The 26,212-nt window shown below is 37.5% G+C and overlaps 1 protein-coding gene and 1 pseudogene across 1 annotated transcript; both read right to left on the reverse strand.

The window, feature by feature from the left end:
• Nucleotides 1–4,405: 4,405 nt before the first annotated feature.
• LOC149030144 (rRNA biogenesis RRP36-like protein) lies at nucleotides 4,406–13,283 on the reverse strand. Its single transcript, XM_089142457.1, has 10 exons — nucleotides 13,091–13,283; nucleotides 12,237–12,346; nucleotides 11,809–11,939; nucleotides 11,597–11,663; nucleotides 6,672–6,724; nucleotides 5,704–5,758; nucleotides 5,539–5,613; nucleotides 5,155–5,272; nucleotides 5,034–5,080; nucleotides 4,406–4,915 (listed from the first exon to the last, which is right to left on the reverse strand). Exons 2-10 carry the CDS (start codon nucleotides 12,324–12,326, stop codon nucleotides 4,814–4,816), a joined length of 738 nt encoding a protein of 245 aa, XP_088998583.1. The 5' UTR covers nucleotides 12,327–12,346; nucleotides 13,091–13,283; the 3' UTR covers nucleotides 4,406–4,813.
• A 7,752-nt stretch (nucleotides 13,284–21,035) lies between these two features.
• LOC149030145 (RHOMBOID-like protein 6, mitochondrial) lies at nucleotides 21,036–24,935 on the reverse strand (annotated as a pseudogene).
• Between the last annotated feature and the right edge of the window lie 1,277 nt (nucleotides 24,936–26,212).

Genomic DNA, 26,212 nt, shown 5'->3' on the forward strand with positions numbered 1-26,212 from the left:
TTAAAAACAGAAATTACTCTACTCGAACAACTGTTGAGCGATCTCACATTCTTTTGCTGAATAAAAATTCAGAAATTCATCATCATCCAAGCGCTTCAGTCTCAGCTTCTTAAAAGAATTCAAAATTCGAGAAAAATCAGACTCAATAACCAGAAATCAACCACTGCAAAATCAAACATGAAACTTCAAAAATTCTAATCTAACTGAAGCTGTAAATCCCATTGATCAAATCACAAGCTAATCCCAGAAAATAATAAGAAACTAAAAGATCAAAGTGGAAAAAAAACAGCAAATCACCGAAACACAAACAAATAATTAAGAACACAAATTCTCACTGCCGAATGAATTAGTTTAAACCAAAATTCAGATACAGAAAAAATCGAAATCCAAATTAAAATTACAGAATGAGAGAAAAGAAGGAGGAGAAAAGGAAAATTTAAATCCTAACCCTCAAAGTCGAGCTGGACTAAGCCAATCGTCTCAGTTACTTCGGAAACCGCCATGGCTCCCGGAGTACGACGAAGCTGATTATATACTTCGCGGGAATTGCAGCGACATCGTAACCGGCTGCACCAGTCAACAACACAATGCGAAACCGCCTATACGCCGTAAACCGAAGAACACGTGTCATGAGATTACTCGGTCACATCTTCCTAGATAAATCTAACGGTGGGTACGATCCAGCAGCATGCGCGTTCCAGGTACGTGTTGATTTCCTATTGGTCAGTTCCTCTTTTTGGAATCCTCAGATTTAGATAGGTATTGGGTTTCTTCAGAAAGGAAAGAAAATAATAATAAACTAGATTTCGGGGCGTGTTTCGATATGAACGACGAGTAACCGTTGGATTTGCCACGTAGGATTGGAAGATAATGCAAACAACCACTCGTGTGGCTCCTGCCAGTGCGAGCCTTTGTACATCATTACTCATTCAATTTTCTATGGTTTCTTTGGGTCTGTGATCCAGCTTTAGGGTTTATTAATTATAATTTTTATTATTTTTTTAATTATGGGATGATTAAGAATATTAATTATCTCTAATTATTATTAATTAAAATGAAAACCTCACCGACTTCCAACCTTTGGGATTTGCGGATTTAACAATACTGATAATCAGATCATCTAGATGGTATTGTTATGAGTCATAGTCATGCTTATGACTCGTCCATCACTCATGACATCACTACCTCATACCATACCATACCATGTCATACATTAGATGATGCATGCATGGGTATGTTATGGGAGCACCTTATCAAGGGATTTGATTGGCCATGGCCTACTTGTCTTTGTTATTTACCTTTTTATCTAAAAATCAATCTTAGCTTTTTTGCTGATGGAAGAAGTCTCTAGTCCTCCTTCCATAATTGAGTCTGATTCTTGTACTTATACAATAAAGCATAGGATACTTTAAGAACCAACACCTAAGGAATCTACAGAGTTTAGGTTAATCAAAGTCCTGTACTTGTACAATGAAGCATATGACACTTTAAGAACCAACCTAGAGAATCTTTGAGCTTTAGACTAGTCGCTTCATAACTATAAGCTAGTGATGAAGGATTCTCCAATGATTTAAGTCTGGCTTCTATATAACAATATAAAAGAGGATATACAAATTGAAATCTACAATTTGTGCATGGGTTTTTGAATTTTGATAGAAAATGATAAACTTTCCAATACTTAGGTAATGAAATGATAGGAAGTGATGCGTCTAAAAATGGATCAGCCCTGAAATTCCTGCAAAACAATGTTAGATATGGGCTGACTCGATGGTCGGGAAACCAACTCCGAAGGCTAAGTCAATGAGGGCACTACCATAGAGCTCTAACTAGTTGCAAAGCTTAATTGAAAGGTGAAAATGGAGAGGAACGATTCAGTTACATTTCCTTTGTGTTATACTCTAGTTTATATAGCGTTTATGGCTCATATTTTCGACCGTTGGGTTTATTCACAAGTTTCATTTGTAGTTGTCTAATCATAGGTTTTTTCTCCCTCAATCCGAGTTAGTTATAGTTTTCATACAGAACATGATCGTCTATCCTGAGTTTGACGGGATCACATCTCCTTCTATAACCGTCGGGCTCCTTCAAGTTTATGATACCTCTAGGTTCAATTCTCAAACTGGTCTTGATTGGGATGAATGAACTGACCGTGGTTCGATCCGATCGAGAACTATTTTCTACTTATCAAGAAGGAAATTGAGTATAAGGTGGAATATCGTATGATAAGGACAACTTCTATGACCATTAACGTTGATGACAATATGAGATGGATGCTAATATTGATTGGATCCATCAATCAGTGGTTTTTTATGGCTTTGGTTCTTTTGTTGATCAATTGCAGTGCCTAGGTGGCTAACACTCGGTAAAAGAATGTTGATTTGAGTTGAAATGCTAATCGGTATCGATGTTTGAATGTTTGACTCAACAAAAACATGTGCTATAAATGAGAATACAACAAAGTGAATCATGATACACATGTAGAACGAAAATAGAAAAATATTTGTGGGTTATACATGAACAAGTCAAATTGTATTCATACAACTATTAAATTTGAATGAGACCTACATCAATTTTGATGTACATAGAGATTTCTACCATCGTGTGGTCCAAATAGGGATAATGATGCATGTATTTTTATATTATTTTCATGGATAGCCTATTTCCCAACTTGGACCAGCAGCCACTAGTTTTCTCCATTGTAGGGTGCCATTAACTCATAAGGGCTACAATAGTAATGCAAGTAGCCTTTGCCCCATTTCATGGAGAAACTTTTTTCTTAACTTGGATGATCGCGATAATTTTTCTAAATCTTCTTTCTTTTTAACTGAGAGGAGAAGTATACAAGGCATTGAACTGACATAAGTCCAAGAGCCAGGCTAGGGAGTGGAGTATGGCCAAGACTGTCATATGCACATGAGCCCGGCCTTTTGGGCCAAGTGGTCAATCGTAGTATTACCATTCCTAGTAATAAACACAAAATTCAAAAAATTATAATTTAAGATGCAAAATATCAGATAGGAGACCAATCTCTCCCATCTAACTTCAGATGACGAAAGAAGAGACACTGCCTTGTGAATTGATCTGAACAATAAGATATCTTATGTTTTTTGAGACTACTTTAAGGAGAACCTCGCGAAGTAACATAATTATTATGATAATCATTAAATATAATAATAATAAATTATTATCAAAATTTTTAAATCTAATATTAATATTATTATTATAAAAATGGAGATATCTTTTAAGTTGATTTTTCAAAATATCACGGAGAAAACAAATAAAAACTGTTATTTATTTTTAATTAAAGATGAATTTGGGTCAAACCTGAGCGAGTCCAAATAAAAATTACTCAAATTTTAATTTATAATAATATCTCCCAATTTGAATAACCACATCACGATCATCATCTTCTGTCTCCTAAGGAAACAAATGTAACATCAAAACTAAATATCGACGGATAGTAGTATAGTGTAGTGCTCCGCTAAAGTTGATCCAAAAATAGTGAATGCCTTGTCAAACGTGCATCCGAGGTTAGAAAGGCAATAATTTTTTTTTTTTTTTTGAGTTGGCGAGTTGATATTATGTGGGTAGGTTGATATTACTAATATATATGCTCCGAATGGGTGTGAACCCAAGACTTCCCCATGAGAATTTGGGTTGTTAACCGCTCAACTATCCTACCATTGACAAGAAACGTAAATGTAATAAATTCAGTTTTAAGGTTTTGCTAAAATATCTACGACACATTGAATAGATGATTTTGAAAATATCCGAGCTTCTAGTGGATTAAGCATCTAGTGTTCTACATTGCCCTCCATCTTGGATAAAATTACAACCGTCAGATAAAAAAAAATTACACCTCAAATCGACGTGTGGATCCAACAGTTGGACTGAGCACAGAAAGCAACACAAAACAATGAGAATACAAATTATTCAAAACCCCAATAATAAAAATTACAAATATCACCAATAAAAGGTGCTTAATTAACAAAAACCAATAAATACTTGATGAAGAAATCACAAATTCGACTCTCTCTGATAGTAAGTAATATTCCCCACCCTTAACATAAAACTACCAATTCCCCCCCCCCCAAAAAAAAAAACCTAATATCAGAAAAAGATGATGCCTATATGGATCCTTGTCTCCATGTTATCCATTCCACACATACATGATAGTATGATACATGCATGTGTATCTAAAATCCATAACACATCATCCCTCATTATGTGATACATTCATCATCTCATGTCAAAGTCACGGGAGGGGGGGGGGGGGGGGGGCTTTTTTTCTTTTTTTTTTTGTGTTTTGGGGGGGGGGGGGGGGGGGGGTTTGTGTTTTTTTTTTCCCCCCCCCTTTCCTTTTTTTTTTTTTTTTTTTTCCCCTTCCTTCCCTCCCCCCCAAAACTACTTGTTGAACTTCACAGCTGCACGTATTGGCAGAGGATCCAAGAAAGCCCTAAATGACCCATAAATCTCCTTTTAGCGAAAATTACACAAATTCAACCCTTGCAGATTCGAATCTTGATGAGCAACACTATTTGACCAAAAATACAACCCCAACATCCTACCTTCCTCAGAACTGATTTGGTATTGACCCAAGTCCCCTGTTAGATTGCAGATTCACAAACATACAGCATTTTTCCTAATTAATTAATACTTCTCTACATATTTTACCCATTTGCCTTTGAAAGTTATTTAACCAAAATTGAGAAGAAGAAACAGAGACTAAAAGAGGAACAAAATCATGTGATTCCTCCATGGGGGCAAGAAAAGACCCTTCAGTAACAAGAGATGCTTGGAAACATTAGCTGTGTTACTCGTTCTTGTCGGAACGTCGATATGGCACAAAACGATGGTCCTTCGAAGCATTTTTCCTCCTTTTTTTCTCAATAAAGGATTCAAGCTTGCCTGTTTCCTGCATATCAAACATGACATTCATGAGGGAACAACCACACTAATGGATCCATACCACAAAATCTGTTTTCAAGACAAATGTGTCCCTCTCCCCAATGTTCTGAAAGATATGTACATACTTTGAGATTGTTGTATTTCTGAATAAGCCTCTGCTCTCGTATTTCCGCTGCAAAACCATTAACTCGGTCAGGTTTACTGTAAGCCGTCTGCAAGAAGATAGAATAGTTTGCTAAACATTACATTGCTTGAGGTAATATGGGCGTTTCCCTTGCTTTGTTGCTTCTCTCTCTTTTTTCTTGTGTTCACTAAGGATCTGGGCATCTATATCTTTTGCTGATTGAGTCTTTAGATTTTTGTCCTGATAATTAAAAGACACAAGGTCAGGAAGAAATGTCATCACATAATTCCAATCAAACCATACAAAATAGGGGAGAGTAAAATAAGATCCATTTATTTGGGAGCCTGTCAAATGATGAAGGAGCAATCCAACTAATCCCAGCCAACACGCAAGGCAATGAGAGAAGGTTGGTGCACCCATTATCGATTTTAAGCTGAGCCAAGGCATTCCCTAAATCTGCTACAGCAATTATTGTGGAGGTTCTCTCCAAACATGTGACCACTTACAATCCAAGAAATTCTACGCTTTAACTCTTCAATATCTTTTGGATCTTTTGATTTCTTTATTAACTTCTGTAGTTCCTGTAAAAACCCAGAATGTAAAGATGATTAAATTCGGCAGCAGAAGGGATCAAAAAATGAAAACGTCGTGTAAACAAGCTCCTTATTTACCTCTCTCTCAACAGGAAGTTGAGTCTCATATAAGAAACTGTATCTCTTCCTGAACCTTAAAAACCATGAAAGCAAACGAGTCAATTCCGAACTAAGTTAAGATCACAGTAAAATGTATAATATAATAACTGATGTTTGATGGAAATCAGCCACCTAAAATAGGTGGGTTACATGGAACCTTCCCCTCCGATCAGATTGGAAAAACACTATACAAATTGGAAAGTGATAGAACAAAGAAAAATTCAATTATCAAATTTTATTCAGTATTGATATTTCAGCTACCGTAACAGTTCAAAGATCTGATGGCATTACTGTAATAATTGATAATAAACCTGAGAAGGGGCTAAAAGTGAAACCAACCACACCACACACACACCCCCACGGCGGGTGGGAACAACACCCAGAAAAACCAACCCAACCAAAAAAAATGATGACAGTATAATACAAGAAATTTCTGTCGTCAAATTTTGGTTAGGTAATAATAATTTAATAACCAGAGCAGCTTAAAGAATACGTAGGTATCTGCGATAAATATCCCTGAGAAGGGGCTGACAAATCAAATCAACTAAAATAACACATCAGTCCAGACCCCCACGAAAAAATAAATAAAAATAAAAAAGAGAGAAAATTAATAGAAATCTAACATGCGAACCACCAGAGAAAGCTCAATAATATCCTAACTTCAAGATGAACAATTAAAGGAGATGCAACAGAAATCAACAATTAACTATTAACTGCAAGGCACAAAAATTTATTAGAATATCATGACAAGAAGCATAAAACAGTTATCAAGCTTTCACATTTGATATGAATTCTGGAACTACAGAAAATCTGCAATATCTAAGTAGATCAAGACAGAAAAGGTAATGTGAGTGAGTGTGTGTGCGTGCGTGAGAGAGAGAGAGAGAGAGAGAGAGAGAGAGAGAGAGAGAGAGAGAGAGAGAGAGAGAGAGAGAGAGAGAGATTACCCATCTACATCAAGAGTCCCGCTCAATGATTCAAACCTTGGGTCACGTATGACCTGCATTTTGGGAGAAAAAAAATATATATAGACCACGTTAGGTGAAAATCTAATTTGCTTATTACAATATAGTAAACCCATAAGAGGCGCAAAAGATAACCGGTCAAGGGGAAAAAATCTAACTACCATAAATACCATCTCACAACAACATGCTATTCTCCAACTAGTGTTGTGCAAAGTATTGTTTGAGGGTCTTAGAAAATGAAACCAACATAATTACAATGGAAACAAATGCCATGAAAAATTCAATCAACATTTAGAAAATCACAAACCTTTACATGGTAATTTTACAGACATCTGCACCATAAGGTAGCCTATCGCACATAACTTTGATGCAGTAAATTCTATCCAAGGGATCAGAATAAGTTTTTTTTAATGCTTGAAAATAATGGCTTCAAAAAGGACCAAAACCAGGCTTTAGTTGAGATCAGCAAAAGTGATAATAATACTACAATAAATTCAACCTCAGGCATTGCCTTTTACAAAATAAATATTGAAAATATTTTCAAGAGAGGTAAGTGTTATAAAACTTCTATATTTGACCATTTAGGGCACCCAAACAAAAACTCTTGAGGAATGGAAAGAGACGGTCGAAACAGGGATGAAAAAAGAGAAGAGGGGAATTAATTCAGCCAATGACATAGCAGCAGGTGTATAAGAAAGCAGCAACACCGCCACTGACACTGCCACTACCAGTGCCATAGGACTATAGGAGGACGGTGACTGCTCAAGGTCCAATACAATTGATATAAACTCAGTTTTAGGGTTAGGGTTTTTGTGGATTTTCCCTAAAACTAAGGCCTGCCCAGAATCTTCAGCAAATAAGACTGATTTATGAAGTGTTTAAGACTGGGTTTAGGGCTCATGACAGCAAGGCCTAAAGGGGTTTGGCCAAGCTTGAGGTAAAGGGGACTATGGGTTTTAGACTTGGGCCTTGCTGTAAAATAGTTTCAAATCTGAAAACTAACAGTAAGATTTGGACCAGGATATTAGGGTTTAAACTAGAGGGGGGACTGGGACTGTTGTTGCCGTTTTCGTAATTTCAGATTTAGTTTTAATGGTTTTACAGTGTGGTGAGGGTTTAGGTCGAACTAGGGTTTAGGTCTAGGGGTTGAAGATGAATTGCAGAATTTTTAATGAAGAAGATGATGTGCAGAATTTTTGGAAGTGTTAGGGTTTTATGTTTTTTATAGAATTAGAGGTAGGGATGGGGTAGAGGGGTGATATGCAATCCAATTAGGAAGGAAAGGGGGTGGGGATTAGGGACTTAATGTGGGAGGGACTCAACTGCTGCAGTAAGAAAGAAGAGACAGGGAGAGAGGGTGAGAGGGTTGGAGAGCAGAGGGGAGGGTTCCTCGGGCTTGCACACAACAGGGGAGGGGCTGCGGAAGGGTCAGGATGTCATAGGGAGGGAGGGGAGGGAGCTGGTATGTCTAAAGGAGGTGGGGCTGGGGAGGGGCTGCAGACGAAGGGGCAGGGGGTGGGGGATCCTTGCATTGGTAGGGAAGAAGGGGTGAAGAGGGGGGGGGGGGCTAAGGTGTTTACTTGGTGAAGCCGCTGTTGAGAAGGAATGGTTGCTGGACTTGAAGATGTACTGCTGTAATTAAATCTCAAGAGCTAAATATCCATCGTGGCCCTCCCAAAGAGAACGAGGACTTGTTTCCCATAATCAAATTTCAATAATCTGGACTTATCTTACAAAGAAATAGTAGGCTCTTATTTATTGACTCTAACACTAAGTGGGATTCCTTTATAGATTAGAATCGCACCGCATAATCTCAACCATCGAAATAAAATCATAACATCTGAGGGTCCCTAATAAGAACCTTCTATTCACTCTAAAATTCAATACGAAAATACAAGAAATAACAAGGATAAAGCTAGTTTTAATCGTGCTAGTCACCCCCAACACCTCATGGTGCCCCTCAGCCTATGGCTGCCCAAAACCCACTCACATAACATTTGATGCCCTCTCCACTCAATTTCCCCTCTATTTATTATCCCTCAACTAACCCTAATACTCTCTCTCCTCCACATGGCGTCATCCCAGGGCCTTAACAGTCCCTAATGGACACATGCTGACATAAATGTTCAAACAACTTAAAACTCTAATAAGCAGAAGCTAAATTCTTGTCTTTAATTGTCACATGGGCTAGAGTTTTAAGGGACTAAGGACTCAACTTTTAACTCAACTACCAACTGAAAACAAGCTTCCTAACCAAACTGGACTCTGGAATTAAACTGGAATTAATTTCCAACAACTAACTAGGCAGAAAATGGCCAAAATACCCCTCTTAGAGGGTTCAGCCAGCCTAGGGAGGCTTCGTAGAGCCATGTTGTGGCCCATTTAGGGTTTCTACCAGGAGGCAAAATCTGTTCACATCAACAATTGTATCACTGTCACTCAGCCAACTCCAACAGCAGGTTTGCAGATTCATCAGTTCGCAGGTGCCACCCATTCAACTAGTATTTTATTTTATTTCATCCATCAGCCAATTGATGAGGCTATCACATGAAGCATGTGGATCTAAATTCGATTATATATATATGGTTGGGGACTAGAGATTGCTATCACTGCACTCATAATTGAAGAAATATGCAGCAGGCCCATCATTGAGCCATCCAGGAAAATTTTTCCCAATGGCTCCTCATCAACCATGTTGGTAGACAATTTTTGGCCAACTGGCTGATACCTTGGACCCTTGGCACCCTACCCCCACTTTGGGTCACCTAGAAGCCCTTACAAATCCAATCTTATGCTTTGGATATGGTGGTCCTCTCTCCCTGCTTTCCAAGCCTTACTCACCCTAAAGCCCATTAAGAGAGGAAGCACTTAACATCTTACCTTTCAAGGACCATTTGACGAGAGGGTTTTGGTTCTAAAACACCTCCCAACTAATAACAAGAAGCAATGGTAAGGCATGATTCAGGGGTGGGATATTTTTCTCACTGCTAACATAATTGTTTTCACTGCAATGTGCAGTGATCTCGTTTTGTTAAACAAGACTTGGTTGAAATCTTAGCTTGTTAAGCAAAGTAACTGAGTTGAGACAAAGGGAAATTACCACTCATGTGGTGGATTCAATCTAAAAACATTCCAACATTGGTGAGTTCAAAAGACCAAAAGTTTGGATACCACAATTAATCGACAAGTCAACAGAATATTCACTAGGTTACCTTGCCATAACTTCACATCAACACAGCAACTCACCATTTAATTAACAACAAAACAGCCACTCATGTAGGGAATAACATATATCAAGCCCAATGAAATCCAAATGACACAAGCTTCAGATCACCAGCAGTCTAAAATAGAAATTCAAGGTCATATTTAGTAGCTATTAAGATCTCACATGACCCTATAAGTAATTCAACTTCAGAATTGGACTGGTTATAGGACCCTGCCAAATATCTCACCTAACAGAGTAAGCTGATTGTAAGTTATAAACAAGGGCATATATTAGAAAGTAGCTTCCTATAATACAAAGACTTCTTACTGCTGCCCATCAGTCCAGTGAAAGGAGACACAAACCTGGTCAACATAAGGCCTTTGAAAGTGTGTCAAATCTTCAGAGAGTCATGAGTATCTGACAGCCCCAGACCAATAGGCATGAAGGAAGGAAACTACCAACCTCTTAAAAAGTTGGGTACTATGAATGAGAATGGGTCTTCCTAACAAGCTTTTCTTGCTGTAACACTCCTCTTCAAGAGCACAATGAACAGGGCAACACAATCTGTGGGAATAGACCACGACATCTATTCAAATTCTGATGGGATTAGCTTGTACAAAGCAGAAACTAGGATATTCCAAATAAGGGTTTCAGTACTTTTGTTTGATTGATGGCTTTAAGGATATGTTGCTGATGATGAAAAGAGAGATTTTTAGAGTTCGGTAGAAACCCAATGGATACAAAGGTGTAGATCTAGGTTCTTAGATGGAATGGAAGTTTTGAAAAATCAATCTCAACAAGGAATTTTTTTTTTTCCTGGAATTTTCAATGACTAACAGGACAGCAACCATGCATCAAGGGTGGGGGTTTATGGGGAGCCTGTGGTTGAAGTCTGGGCAGAATCTAAGGGTTAGAAGAGATCCAAGGTTTAATGAAGTGGCAGGTTTTGTTCATGAAGGTAGATCCATTGGTTCTTGGGGCTCCAAGAAAACAGACACTAAAGGGAAACGAAAGGTGATGAGAATGCTATCTCTCCTCTCCGGATTACAGTCTCCAAAGGCAGCAGCTTGTAGGGCAGATCCTCAGTCGAAGGCTAATCCCACAGCCACAATAAGAATTACAATTTTAAGCACCTAACACCAAAAACTCTTCCTGGACTTCAACTACCAGGAAAACGGGCATTTGGAAATTTAAGCACTATGCATAATCAACAAATGGACTAGAAACATCAGAAGCAATCTCTCACAGAGAAGGCAACAGCCAAGTTTGCTCAATGCAATCAAATTCTACTTTATTCATTCCATCATGGAGGTACAGATAGGGGCTGTATCAAAAGTCATGTCCTAATTGGAATGTACAAGATCTAATTAAACATGACACTAACCCTCCCATCAATGGAGGTATGAAAGATCCTAATTACAAGCTAATAAACCTAATAAAATTAGGGAAGAGAAATTTACAAGTATCTACCCTTTAGTAAGGTTTGATTCCATTTCAAACATTATCTTTCACCATTGACATGCACCACGCTGCTGTTCAAGATAATCGGCACTTGATACCACCAAGCAATTAAATTACAAAAATGCATCTATAGCATTTGTTTAAAGGGCATAAGAACCTTTTATGGCTTCTTCTATAACCAGTAACCACTTCAGTTATAACAACATCAAAATACCAAGGAGAAAAAGAAAATAACACTCACCTTTTTGGGAACTTGAATAACCTCCCTAAACCGACCCACTGGCTTCTTACTGCTGATCTCCATTGGCCTTCATTAATTGTTAAATAAGTACATATAACCCAATAACGAAAGGAAAAAAGAATTTTATTTTTTTTTTTTTTTTTTTTTTGGGGGGGGGGGGGGGGCCGGCGGGGAGGGGGGCAGTTGAGACAAAGTACACTATACAAATATACCTGTTCTTGTTTGCACGCCCAACCTTCTTATCTAGATTGGGTTTCTCATACACGGACTGAAAGCCATTACAGCGTGCCTTCTGCAGCTCTTCAAATGAGAAATCAGCGAGCTCACGTTCTATCTCTTCCTCCTGCGGAAGCAACCACCAATAAGCCCTTCTGTACCAAATTCATTTTCTTTTTATTTTACTTCAAGAAAAAGAGCTGTGTCTAGGATTGTGGCCTACACCACCATTCCCATGAGTATCTCTCATAGAAGAAACCTCAACTGCTTCCATGTTTCAAGGAAGAGCGAGCTTAACACATGGGAGTGCTGGTCCACAATCTGGAACAGAATACTACTGCACTTTTATTTTATTTTTCTTTTGCAGGATGGGGGTAGAGACATTACAGCATAATACCATAGAAGATCAAGTTGTTTCACTAACCTCTTCGGATGAATATTCATCCTTATCACTCTCGGCAACCTCATGTTTACTGGATGAAGCAGCCATGTGATCTAATTTCTTTAGTTCCATCCTTCAGCAACAGTGTCAACCTACAAGTGAAAGAGAATTCAATTAGGAAAGCCAAGAAAATTAACTACTTCAGATTCCAATATCACCACCTACATGGTAGTGGCACCACTGTCCTCACAAGCTTAACCCCAATCAAATATCGCCCCCAGAGATTTTTTTTCTTCCGTCTGCCAAGACATGAACTCCAAGATCGACAGCCCCAACAATATTTGATTTTCCCTCTATATGACCATTGGTAGCTTCGGGTTAGTTCTTTTAATAGTTTTCTAGTTATCCTAATTCTACTTTTACAACACCAGATAAATCAGCAATGCACTCGCCTTAAACTAATGAGAATCAGTGGGAGATCAGCTTGCAACCCGAATTATAGGCGATAAATCAGATTTGAGAGAACCAAAAAGCAAACAGGAATAAATAGACGTGCAAAAAACTTTAATCAAACAATCTCGCCAACGAGTAGAATACGACCTCAATGAATTGAGTCTGAGGAACAGAATTCAGGTAACAGAAGATCCAACTATGAGTTAAGAAACATAAACTCAATGAAAACAGAATTTGATGCCAGGAAATCTTGCGGATTCAAATAGTAACCAAATAATTTGATGGAAGGAAACCTTTTAGGGTTCAAATGGTAACCCAACAATAAACAGTAGTCGAACTCTGAACTTAAAAGGTTAATCTAAAATCAAAACCAAAGAACTAATTTAAAAGCTTGACACTAAAATTGCCCTAAATAATGATGTGTTTAAGTTGACTGTCCATACCAGCTTACAAGGGCGGAAGTTTAGTTCGAGTCCCTCTTCTAGGCGAGAAATCCAGAGACCAGAAGCCTTCCACAGCGATTTGCAGAGACGCCGTTCAAGTGTGAGAGACGGTGAAGACTCTTCCTTCAATCGGGGATTTTGCTATTGGGCACGGTTTTGTTAGGAAAACTGGAAAAATTCTAGGGGCGTGTTTGGTAACGTTTTCATGTTCTTTGTGTTATTGGGGACGGAAGAACAAGTTGAAAGCGTTTTTTAAAATGGTTTGTTCTTTTGTTCTTTAAGAACAGATTAGTCGATAAAGTATTCTAAATAAAGTCTTTAGCAGAATGTAAAAAACATGTTTTACCAAATAGCAGAAGGAAAGTGATAAAATTGGTTCAAATTGAAATCTTAGAACAAATTATCAAACACCAAATTATTCTAATAGTGTTCTAAAAATATTTTCAGAACGGATTTCTCAAATGCCAATTTCGAAACAAAGAATGTTCTTTTAGCACAAAAATATTAAAAAATAATTTCGCATAAGAACTGGCCTCTCAAAATGAAAATGTTATCAAAGGCATACTAGGGGTTTTTTGGTGAGATTCTATCTGATTCTCCTCTATGGTGTCCTTAGAGAAGATATGACTTTCTCATAATGCATTCATGGGAAAAATTCCAACTTCCTTGGTCTGTCTTTCTCATCCCATGGAGATTCATTATGTAGACAATAATCGGGCAAAATCCCATTGTTTAACAAACAATTGACCATTGAAAAGGAAAAAACCATGGATGGGGCCGGGGGCTTACCCCCAGGTGCACGGGGGGGCCCAAGAATGGTTGGCTTACCCTCCATTAACACCTCCATTGGCGTATCCGTGACCATCCACTAAGAAGTCGGATCGGGTTCGGTGAGAGTAAACATTTTTCAAAATAGGATACGGACGGACGCGGCGGGGTCGTCGGAATTAGAAATTTATAATAAAAATGTAAAAATGACAAACAATCACGGTTCGGATGCCCAAATTGCGATTCGGTTTGGTGAAGGGCTAATCGGTTTTTCACCTAGTTACACATCCATGTCCTTACTTTCATTAATCTTTCTCTAAATGAGTTTCGATAGGAATCGAATTGCAAGTAAACTTGCATGTTGGACAGGAATAAAGATTGTTGTTTCTGAAATTTGCTACAAAAGCATTCGAAAATCCATGTCTCCTGTGAACGTGGTAGAAGTAGAACACAGAGGGAATTGGTTGAATATATGTAATCCAATGGTATGCGTAGACATAGTTTTTGACACCTGTTAATATAATATCTAATGGTTCATAAAATGGGTAGTTAACTTTTCAAGTTTAAAATGGAAGGATAGTGAAGTGGTTGAGAACTCACCTCTCAATGGAGAGATTGTGGATTCAATCCTTACCGACGGCATATGTAATGTCCCCATTCCCAATTTTCCTATATATAAAGCGCCTTTGTACAAAAACCAAAAAAAATTTTTTTTTTCAAGTTTAAAAAGTTAGAACATTACAATTACTTACTCCTAATTTCAAATGAAATTCACAAAATGGGAGTAAACCAAAAACGTTGCTATTTTTGTTGTTGTTTTTCCATTTTCTGCAAACTTATCAAAATAGCCAGAGCATATTTCAGCATCACAGGCTCGGTCTTTAGATTGCATTCTCTTCAGCAATTGCAGGTTTTGAAAATAAATGCAAGCAAATTGTTTTGGTAAGAATGAAAAATCATAGAAAAGAACGATAAAAAACACAAAAAACTTGAAACTCGGAGTTAGACGACTGAAGTCTTATAAGAACAAAAGGCCCCTCTTTTTAACGTGTAGTGTAAAAATGTAAGAAGAACACAGACCTCTATCCGATCTGGAGTCGTGCTAAAAGCACATTTACCCGAAATTAATAATTAAGTAATATTACTCAAGGATCATGATTTGCCGTTCAACTAATAGATGAGGCCACTATTAAAACTCTGTTGTGATCTCTTGATATAGCTAACACCATTTTAGGTTGTAAAGCTGTAAAAAGTTTTCTATATACTCACTGAATATATCATACAGAAGTCCACATTATAATTCAGATATATAGAGTGCTTGTTCTTGTATGACTCCCAAAATCATGATGCAGTACATAAGCTCGAAAGTATGTTCTAATGCTTGTGCTCTGATAACTGCAATGACTTGAGGGCTTCTGGATATAGAGCTAATATGGTATGACTCTCCTCTCTGGATAGATTACATGGTTAGAACCTAAATCCTGGAATATAGGAAGAGATGTATGGAGGAATGTGGACCCATTGGGCTGCATCAAAACAGAGTTCCAAGCCTTCCCCCCAACCTCTGCCAAGAGGGAGAGGAATATGGTTTAATGCTGAATCACTGCTCTCATCTTTCCCAATATAGGAGCTTTGATGGTGTTGACACTCAAAAGTCATCTCAGGAGCATTTAATTACAATGATGGGATATTGAAAGAAGAGGCTTTGCATGAAGCACAAAAGAAAATTTGCTTGCTTTAGTTACCTTTGCTTGTTGAGTAATTTGGTTAAAGGGGTAATTTCATGATGCATTTTCTTTCTTTTTTTTAAGAGAAAATTGCATTGGCACCCCAAAATAGAGACCTTTAAAGACTGACACCCCATTTTATGTTTAAAAAGCATAGAGACCCCAAAATTGGATTTTCATTGGATGTATTTGTCAAATTTATCACTGAAAACAGTTAAATTACTGTTTATTTTCAAAAATACCGCTATAATAAATAGTGTCTGAAAGGTTTTCAGTGATAAATTTGACAAATATATCCAATGAAAATCTAATTTTGGGGTCTATGTGTTTTTTAAACATAAAGTGGGGTGTCAGTGTTTAAAGGCCTTCATTTTGAGGTGCGAGTACACTTTGCTATTTTTCAAATATAAAGTGGGGTATCAATGCTTTAAAGCCTCCATTTTGGGGGTGCCAATGCAATTTGCTCTACATTGAATAGTTGAATTGAAGCAATAGCAACGATTGGCTGCCACTTTATTGGTATTTACAACTCAACATTGTTATCTGCAAAAATATTGGTCATGTGATGCCATGGCTTGTATTCCTTACTAATGCTGTAACTTTTTTTCATGTTGCACTCTACTGGGTGAATCAATTTGTGGGATGGCTTGCATTCCTTATTAATGTTGTAACTTTTTTTCTTTTATTATTATGTTCTTTAGTTTAGTGTCGACTTTGAATAGTTTAGTTTAATATTGACTTTGAATAGTGTTTCTTCCTAATAATTCTTTGCTTGACCCCCAGTTCTTGAGCATGCATGAGACACTTGCTTCATATGGGAGTGTTTATTACATTGCCACTGTTCTTCCTATCATACTCTTCCTCCTTGGTAGTAGCATAAAGCCTGCGAAGACTTCCAAGAGTAAAGCTTGGAAAGAACAATGAGATGGCATTTAGCACATAATTTAATGATGATCTTCAGCGAATGTAGCTAGGATATCTATGGAAGTGAATGATAACCCAAGACAATGAGAAATTTTGAAATTCTTGAAGTGTTTATTATATCCATTTGCTAGACTAGTAAACTTCCACGTGCATATGCACGAGTCACCATATACGAAGGTATATAGAAAAATACCAAACAGAGAAGGGGAGTAGTATATCTTACATATATGGAATGATAATTAATTTCTAAAAAAAACATGGTAATTAATCAATTTTCTGATTCATGTACAAAATTACAAATATATATCATAATACTCTATCTATAGAGTTCGAACATCTGGTAAAACTTGTCAAAATTAGGTTTGATTTGGCTCTCAATCAGATAAATCCATCCCACGTAGGTCACCATTAGATATAAGGTTGTTGGATGTATTATGAAGGCAAATAATATTTCGAACTATATATGTGAAGTAGTGAATACAAATGAATTAAGTGAACACAAATAAATGTTTGAAATCGTGTTGTTTATTAAAATGCTAATTAGGTGAGGCGTATTAAGAGTGCTTCATTTCTTTCTTATTTTTCCTTGGTAATTTATAACTACTTTGTTCATTTAGTATGCATGATTTCTTTTGGAAAAATTTCAAGGACATCCTAAGATAATTGTTGAAAAGTATAGTTCCATGAGCTATAAAATTTATGTTTTAAGTGTATTGAATTGTCCTTGTAACCAAGATAAATAAATGAAATAAAACAACACTAATCTTCGTGTTTCCTGTACTTTGTTAGACTGGATTACTTGGGAGGACTTGAATGGAAAAAAGTGATCAATGGACATCAGTATGGAGACTTTTTTTTTTCTAGTATCTAGCTCCATTCAGGTGTTATTCATCTGCTTGTGAACATGTTGAGTTTCAAAACAATAACAATGAAGAATGCTACAGGTCTAAAAGGTCAACAGAAAGAATACAATATAATTGTGATGCACTCCCTTTAGTATACATTTGTCTTTAAAGAGTAGCATGAAACAATTTGTTCAATGTCCAGGGAGATACAGGAAGGAAGTCCATACTCTTCAAATCACATGAGTTCATATACACAGCGAAGAAGTGCCACATGAAATTTCAGTTACTCCCACAACTCCAGTTTAAAGTAGGGACATAGTCAAAATAGTGACACCAATGGCATTTCTCATACGCATTAACGCAAAAAAATATCATTCCCAACGCAATGAAGAAACTGCAAATGTTAACACCAAAACAATGAGAATCAGTTTTGAATTTAACAGCTGAAGTAAATGAGAAATCTTGTTGGGGTAATTGTATTACAAATTCTTCAAACATACAAAGATGAAATCGCAATACAATTGAGAGATGAAGATCGTCTTTAGCAAATCCGGAGAGCTTGAAGTTGCAACCGAACGAACCACCGATCGATGAGGTTGAGTCACACCTTGATGCTGTTTTTAAGGTAATTGATGCACCCTACTACCAAGGGTTCTTCGCACCACCACCTCCAAGATAAAGCAACCTCCAACTAGAAGATGAGGTAGTTCTTCTAGTCCCTTCAAGGAGCCAAAAGCTAAAGCACAACACTTAGACAACTCAAGATAGAAATGAACTTTGTAAAACAAATAGTGTGAGTGAGGAGTGTCTCTATTCCACACAATATGCAAGGAAGGGTTGGGTTTATATAGGCCCAAACCACACCTCCTCACAAGGGGAGAATCAATTCTCCACTAATGGAGAATCAATGGTTTATCCCTCCTCCACTAATGTGAATAAACCCCCTTGACCTAACATCCCCACTACTTGGGAAAGTAACTCTCATATTCACTTCTTTGGAATGAATAGGATTTAACCCATTCAAAGACCTTAACCCCCACTCATGGTAATGGCCATGAATGGTCTTGAAGTTGAAATGAGAAATGAATGTCAAGAGTTAGAATTTGAGTAATTCCACCATTCAAGTAAGTCCACCTCATCACCATGATCAAGACCTTTAAGACCCATGACCAATGTCATGAAGAGCCTCATAACCAAGGTCATGAAGGGCCTCCTTTACTCATGGTGCCTCATTACCACCCTTACCTCAAGGGTCCCACACACAAACAAAACAATTAAATAAAAGAAATGCAAAAGCTAATTTTGAAACTTAATATATAGATAATATAGATTTTAATAAAAAACCTAACAAATCTCAAATCATCACTGACACAATGCAATGTCATTCACGTTTTAGTTTAACCAAGCAGAAATATTTACAAACAACAAAGAATTACTTATATTTCAATTAGTAGAACTTACCCAACAGTGAGTAAGATTTGTGAGACCTGTCGCAAATTTTTTTGGTATGGGTTGTATTTAGATTCTTCACTAACTTTGACTTGACCATTGGCCTACTCCACCTAGCCAGGCTAAGGTTGGAGCAGTAGGATAAAACCAAGGAAGATACCTGTTAGGAATCCACTGATAGGTGTCAATCGGTCTACACCGGGAACAAGTCCCGTGGCTAAGTTGACAATTGTCATGAACAAATTTGACGAGAATACAAATACCTGCATCAAGCCCTTCACAAATCGCTGCATAAAGCCAACCTTGATTATCAATTATAGAATAGTGTAAGATTTTTCTTTTTCCTTGCCATTCAGAAGCGGGACACTAGGAGTGTTACCTTGTCTTAGGGGTGTCAACGGTGCGGTTTTGAGCGGTTTCGGGCTGAAAAACCCCCAGCCCAAACCAACCCATTTAAAAGATAACGGTTTCGGTGCGGTTTCGGTTTGGTGCGGTTTGGGTTCGGGTTGACTAACGGTTTGGCCTAATGGATTGGATTCGGTTAGGCTAACGGTTTGGACTAAATAAAAATCAATATTAAATTTTTTTTTTCCTCAACTCCAAATCCTAATTTCTCACACACAAAACTACAAAAGATAGAGGATGAAGACTCAAAGTAGATCCAACAATAAGTGATGGCATTAGCTTGATGCAAACCACCCTCCACCCTCAAAAAATAAAGAATTTAAATTTTTATATCATGTGTAGACGGTGAAACAGCGTCAACGATTAAGATTAAGACTTAAGAGTTAAGAGTTATCAATTAAGACTTTTAAATTTTAAAATAATAAAACTAAATGAAATTTGAAAATTAAAAAGTTAACGATTAAGATTAAGACTTAAGAGTTATCAATTAAGACTTTTAAATTTTAAAATAATAAAACTAAATGAAATTTGAAATAAAAAGTTAAAACTTAAAACTTAAACCGTTAAATGTGTTAACACTCAACTCTCAACTATTCAAACTCGAGTCTCAAACACCAAAATTCATGGATCATTAATTACATTTAAACAATACAAAAAAAAATTTAATTACATTAATTTTTAATTTTATTTATATAAACGACTAACGGGCTGACGGGGTCGCACAACGGGCTGGGCCGGGTCAGCCTGAAACCGTTCGGGCTGAGGACCCTCAGCCCAATTACGGCCCATTAAGGATCGGTTCGGGCCGGTTCCGGCTATAACAGGCCGGTTCGGTCCAATTTTAACGGTTTGGGTTAAAAATTGACACCCCTACCTTGTCTATATAATGTGTCAAGTTAGTAACAGTTTCTAAAATAATGGCTCTAAGGAGTCCAAACACAATCCCAAAGGCACCACTAGAGACGCTACTAGTAATAAAAATGGTGGAAAAAATGCTTCCTCCAACACCTGATGAGGTAGACGACCCGAATACGCACTGCCAAATTGTATCAGAAGTGAGTGCTCAACTTAGAGTATTAGACCAAAACAAAGAAGGCAAAAACATAAGGATCCAAACAAAAACTACATTTGTAGGAATAATCATTGACACCAGAGATTGGGTATTTAAAATTAAGGAACACCCCATGATTCGAGATAAAAAGGACCACCCAAGTTAAGGAGGGCCGCAGATGCCTTTTAATCATCTTCCCTACAAGGCTGTAAAATAACAACAGTAAAAGTAAAAACAACCATGCTTTTCTGATCTTGGGTAGCCATGTCTTGTGTCCTCTGATACCGATTGTTGTTACTGATTGCTCTGATACCGATTGGGTTGTGTTCATGTACCATTTATGTTGTGTTCTGATACCAATTGGGTTGTGCTCTGATACCGATTGAGTTGTGCTCTGATACCGATTGTTGTTCTTAAATTTTTTTACTAGCTGCCTCCCTTCAACATGGATATCCAGTGACAAACGTCATCTCACCTGAGATTGGTCTAAGTATTTAGTTGCAGGAAATCTTGAGAACCTTGCAGATCAAGTTCATCTAAATCTAACTTAAACCCTTTAATGTAACCTATAGTCAATGTCACTGATACAAGGTACACAACAAAAGATAATAGAGCTAAAATCACAAAGTAAATGCGTCTTCAACCACTAAAGATGAAGAGCCCAGTCTAGGTTATGGATAGCTGACTGTTCAATGTCTAAGGAGATACAGGAAGGGAGTCCATACTCTTCAAATACATGAGTTCGTATACACAGTGAAGAAGTGCCACATGAAATTTTAATAACTCCCACAAATCCAGTTTAAAGTAGGGGCACAGTCAAAATAGTGACACCAATGGCATTTTTCATACGCATTAACACCAAAAAATATCATTCCCAGCGCAATGGAGAAACTGCAAATGTTAAAACAATGAAGTAAATGAGAAATCCCAAATCATCACTGAAACAATGCAATGTCATTCAAATTTTAATTTAACTCAGTAGAAATATTTACAAACAACAAAGAATTATTTATATTTCAATTAATAGAACTTACCTAACAGTGAGTAAGATTTGTAAGACTCGCTGCAAATTTTTTTGGTATGGGTTGTATTTAGAAACTTCACTAACTTCGGCTTCACCATTGGCCCACTCCACCCAGCCAGGCTAAGGTCGGAGCAGTAGGATGAAACCAAGGAGGATTCCTGTTAGGAATCCACCGATAGGTGCCAATCGGTCTACACCGGGAACAAGTCCCGTGGCTAAGTTGACAATTGTCATGAATAAATCTAATGAGAATACAAATACCTGCAGCAAGCCTTTCATAAATCCCTGCATAAAGCCAAACCTTGATTATCAATTATAGAATAGTGCAAGATTTTTCTTTTTCCTTGCCATTCAGAAGCAAGACATTAAGAGTGTTACCTTGTCTCTATAATGTGTCCAGTTAACAACAGTTTCTGAAATAATTGCTCCAAGGAGTCCAAACACAGTACCAGAGGCACCACTAGAGACGCTCTTGGTAATAAAAAGGGTGGAAAAAATGCTTCCTCCAACTCCTGATATGAGATAGATGACCCCAATTCGCACTGTCAAATTTACTAGAAATAAGTGCTCAACTTAGAATATTAGACCAAAGCAACTGATCTACTACATTTAAAAAAATAACACAATTCTAACGCTAGAAAATCTTACCAAAACCAAATTGTTGGTTGGGTTCAATCCCAGCAAAAGCAGAACTGTATGTGTTCATTAGCAGATGAACAACACTCGAGTGGAGCCAGATACAGGAGAGAAGTCTCCATACATGATGTCCATTGACCATTAAAGACTTATTGGATACAAAAGAAGAATCAAAAAGACTATTAGGCATTAACAGAGGATAACATGACGGGGAAACTGCCGTCGCCGGAGATGAGAAAGAAGAACAGCGAAAAGGGAAAAGCTATTCGTCAAAATAACAGGTTTTCAAGTAAATTTCATTCATAGTTTGGTATCAGAGCAATCTTGTTAGCTTTGCTTCATGAGAAATTTTTTTACACCATTCTTTTACGATTAGCTCTTTTTGTTTTTTACACCATTTCGCAGGTGGTGAAAACCTGTCAAGATCCAAACTCTCGGTCGATGCGCATTGAATGCGCACTTTTCAAGTTCGCTCCTTTGTACTGATGCACTAAATTAAGATTTGTGAAGGGCTTGATGCAAGTATTTGTATTATCGTCAGATTTGTTAATGACAATTGTCAATTTAGCCACGGGACTTGTTCCTGGTGTAGACCGATTGGCACTTCTTAACAGGATCTCGACAGGTTTTTGAGTAGATTTCATTCATAGTTTGGTATCAGAGCAATCTTGTTTGAATTGCTTCACGAGAAATTTTTTTACACCATTTTTTTACGATTAGCTCTTTTTGTTTTTTACATCATTTCGCAGATGGTGAAAACCTGTCGAGATCCAAATCTTGGTCGATGCGCATTGAATGCGCATTTTTCAAGTTCACTCATTTGTACTGATGCACTAAATTAAGATTTGTGAAGGGCTTGATGCAGGTATTTGTATTCTCGTTAGATTTGTTCATGACAATTGTCAATTTAGCTACGGGACTTGTTCTCGGTGTAGACCGATTGACACTTCCTAACAGGATCTCGACAGGTTTTCGAGTAGATTTCATTCATAGTTTGGTATCAGAGCAATCTTGTTTGCTTTGCTTCACGATAAATTTTTTTACACCATTCCTTTACGAGGAGCTCTTTTTGTTTTTTACACCATTTCGCAGGTGGTGAAAACTTGTCGAGATCCAAATCTCGGTCGATGCGCATTGATTGCTCACTTTTCAAGTTCGCTCCTATGTACTGATGCACTCAATTAGGATTAGACCCAGAGTCATTCTACAATGACAAGGAAGGTGGATAAACTTGATCTGCAAGGTTCACAAGATTTCCTGCAATTAAATCCTTACACCAATCTCAAAAGAACAGCAGCATATTTCTTTAGTGCATCAACACATACCTTTTTGGTCTTCCGAAAGGGATACATGCTATATTAGAAGGAGGCTGAAGGTAGAGTCCAGAGTGTCTTGGTTGCTACAAGAATCTTCTGCGTCCCTTCAGATTTTGGCTCTGGTTCATGAATACTTGAATAGTGGTTTGACACATGGGGCCACATATTTTTTTTCTGCCTTTTTTTCCTTTCAATTCCTGGATTTGAAGAGTTCATATCTATCAACCGAATCTCTTCACCCCCTCAAGTCTGCCTATTTGTAGTACCGGAAATAATAGATTTCATTTTTACGCCATTCCTTTACGAGGAGCTCTTTTTGTTTCGTTAATTTCTACTTTTGAGTTACTGAGATACAATTGCTAGCATTTGTGGAAGAAACAGATGATATATGGCAACCCAGGAAACCAGAGATGCCGACAACAGGATGAACGTTTATCCTTCGCATTACCAAAATAGCACAAACGATAAATGGTTCCTTTGGTTAATTCCGTCTATAATGGTGGTTAACATTGTTTTCTTCCTGGATACCATGCATTACAACAACGGCCCCAAGAACAATACTGGGGTTCATGGAGGCTGCGTGGCTACGTTTGTTGCCAGGTTTTCTTTTTAGCCTCTTCAAGAGAATAGCAATCTGGGACCATCTTCATTAACGAAATATTTCTTAGTCTTTATTCTTGATTTTTGCTTAGTTTCTTTTAATATTTCTTGTTTTACCTTTTTTGGGGTTGTGGGGAACTTTAACTTCAAGGATTCCGTGTATTGCTTAAAATTTATGCAATTTGGTCTGTGTGGCTTATTGGTTCTCATTTCAATTGATAACTCTGCAAAGAGAATGGTTCATTTTAATTTTTGCTGGCTGTTATTTATCGATAATTTTTTTCCCTCACTATGTTTTTGTTCTCTATTTTGTCTAATAGTATTGATTCATGGAAATTGTACTCAATTATTTGATCTTATATTGTCTTTTTGGGTTAACGTTTGATCTTATAGTTCGGTAATTTTCCTTTTGTCCATTTCTAGCTGTCTATGAAAGATTTTGTCCCAACCCATGCCGGTCATGTCCTCTTATGGCAGAGTTTTTTTGGCATGGGTTCGCCATGTCCTGTGTCTCAGACGCTACCGATTGCTATTCTTGGGTCGCCATGTCCTGTGTCCTCTGATACCGATTGCTCTGATATCAATTGGGTTGTGCTCTGATACCAATTGTTGTTCTTGTGCCATTACCCTCGTCCAGATATATCTCAGTAACTCAAGATCACACAAAAAGAGCTCTAGTAACCCCTGTGCCTGAAAAGAAAAAAGAGTTCTCTATGCTGCTAACAAGGAGATGAATGTGTACGACCAACATGAGAAGGTAAAATGGGAGCAATAGAAAAATTCGCAAAACTAGGAGATGAAGGAGAAATAGAATGAGACCCATTACCCATATCAAGATGCCCATTTCCTATAGGAGTAGACCTATTACCCATATCAAGAGGCCCATTTCCTATAGCATCAGATCTATCACCCATATCAAGAGGCCCATTTCCTATAGCATCAGACCTATTACCCATATCAAGAGGCCCATTTTCCATACTATCAGACCTATTACCCATATTAGGAGGCCCATTACCCATTAAAGACTTATTAGATACAAAAGGAGAACCAAAAAGACTATTAGGCATTAACAGAGAATAACATGACGAGGAAACTGCCATCGCCGGATATGAGAAAGAAGAACAGTGAAAATGGAAAATTTGTTCGTAAAAAATAACATGACGAGAAATAATTGTTTTGTTAGTTACAGGATCAAAACATTTATAGCCGTCATGTCGTGGACTATAACCAATAATCAAACAGGGTGAAGAACGGTAATCAAGTTTATGAGAATTGTAAGGGCGCAATAGGGGAAAACAGCGACACCAAAAAATGCGAAGAAAATGATAGTTAGGATGATGATGAAATACACGAAAGAAGGGAGACTCGTAGCCAAGAACACGGGTAGAAAGACGATTCATAGTAAAAACAGCTGCACTAAAAGCATCACCCCAAAATTTAAAGGCATACCAACCTGAGATAACATGGCCAAACCCATCTCAACAATTTGACGATGACGTCTTTCCACCTTGCCATTTTGTTCGGAGGTATGAGGGCAACTCAAGTGATGAACTATACCACAATCTTGCAAAATTTTGGAGAAACTCTTGTATTCACCACCCCAATCTGATTGAAAATTCTTAATTTTGGTAGAAAACATGTTTTCAACCATCCGTTTAAAAGTCTGAAATACATGTAACGCATCTAACTTCTGAGTGATTAAAAATATCCAGGTAAACCTTGTGAAATCGTCAACAAAAGCTACATAATATCGATAACCCTCTGCAATGATTTCAACGGCAGGACCCCAAAGATCAAAAAATATCAATTGCGAAGGTGCAGTGGTGTGGGTATGACAGGATTCAAAAGGGAGCTTATGAGCCTTTGCAAGTTGACATGGTTGACAGATATGATGAGATTTACAACCCAAAGAAGGAAGATTAAACTGACCAATCAACCTCTGCACAATTTGAAAATTAATGTGCCCAAAACGTTTATGCCATATATCCGGTGTAGCTTGAACCGCAGACAAAGCAAGAACACCATCATCCAACACAGAAGCAGCAGGAGAGGAGTGCGATACTGGTAAGCTGTAAACGCCATTTTCAAGACCGCCGGTCAGAAGGACACTCATAGAATCAAGGTAACCAAACAATTTTTTTTATGACGTTGGAACATAGAATCAAGGTAACCAAACAGTTTTTCAGACAGATTCACTTTCAGAATCAAGGTAACCAAATGATTTTTTAGACAGATTCACTTGTCAGATTTAGGAGAACCAAACAAATTTTTTACGACGAATATGATCTTACAGACCTAATTCCACAGAATCATGATTCTATAGAAACATGACTCTGAAGCGGATTCAAGGGAATTGCTGAACCAAACACGGCCTTAA

This window comes from Hakea prostrata, chromosome 1 (assembly GCF_041222555.1).
Source record: "Hakea prostrata isolate BN-2017 chromosome 1, UWA_Hpros_2, whole genome shotgun sequence".
In the NCBI taxonomy this organism is placed as follows: Eukaryota; Viridiplantae; Streptophyta; class Magnoliopsida; order Proteales; family Proteaceae; genus Hakea; species Hakea prostrata.

What these genes read in the sequence shown, in the direction of transcription:
- LOC149030144 (XM_089142457.1), bottom strand. Translation starts at nt 12,326, where the DNA reads ATGGAACTAAAGAAATTAGATCACATGGCTGCTTCATCCAGTAAACAT. An exon ending in ATGAATATTCATCCGAAGAG is followed by an intron (nt 11,940 to 12,236) that starts GTTAGTGAAACA and finishes TTGCTTCCGCAG; the next exon opens with GAGGAAGAGATAGAACGTGA. An exon ending in GGGCGTGCAAACAAGAACAG is followed by an intron (nt 11,664 to 11,808) that starts GTATATTTGTAT and finishes CAATTAATGAAG; the next exon opens with GCCAATGGAGATCAGCAGTA.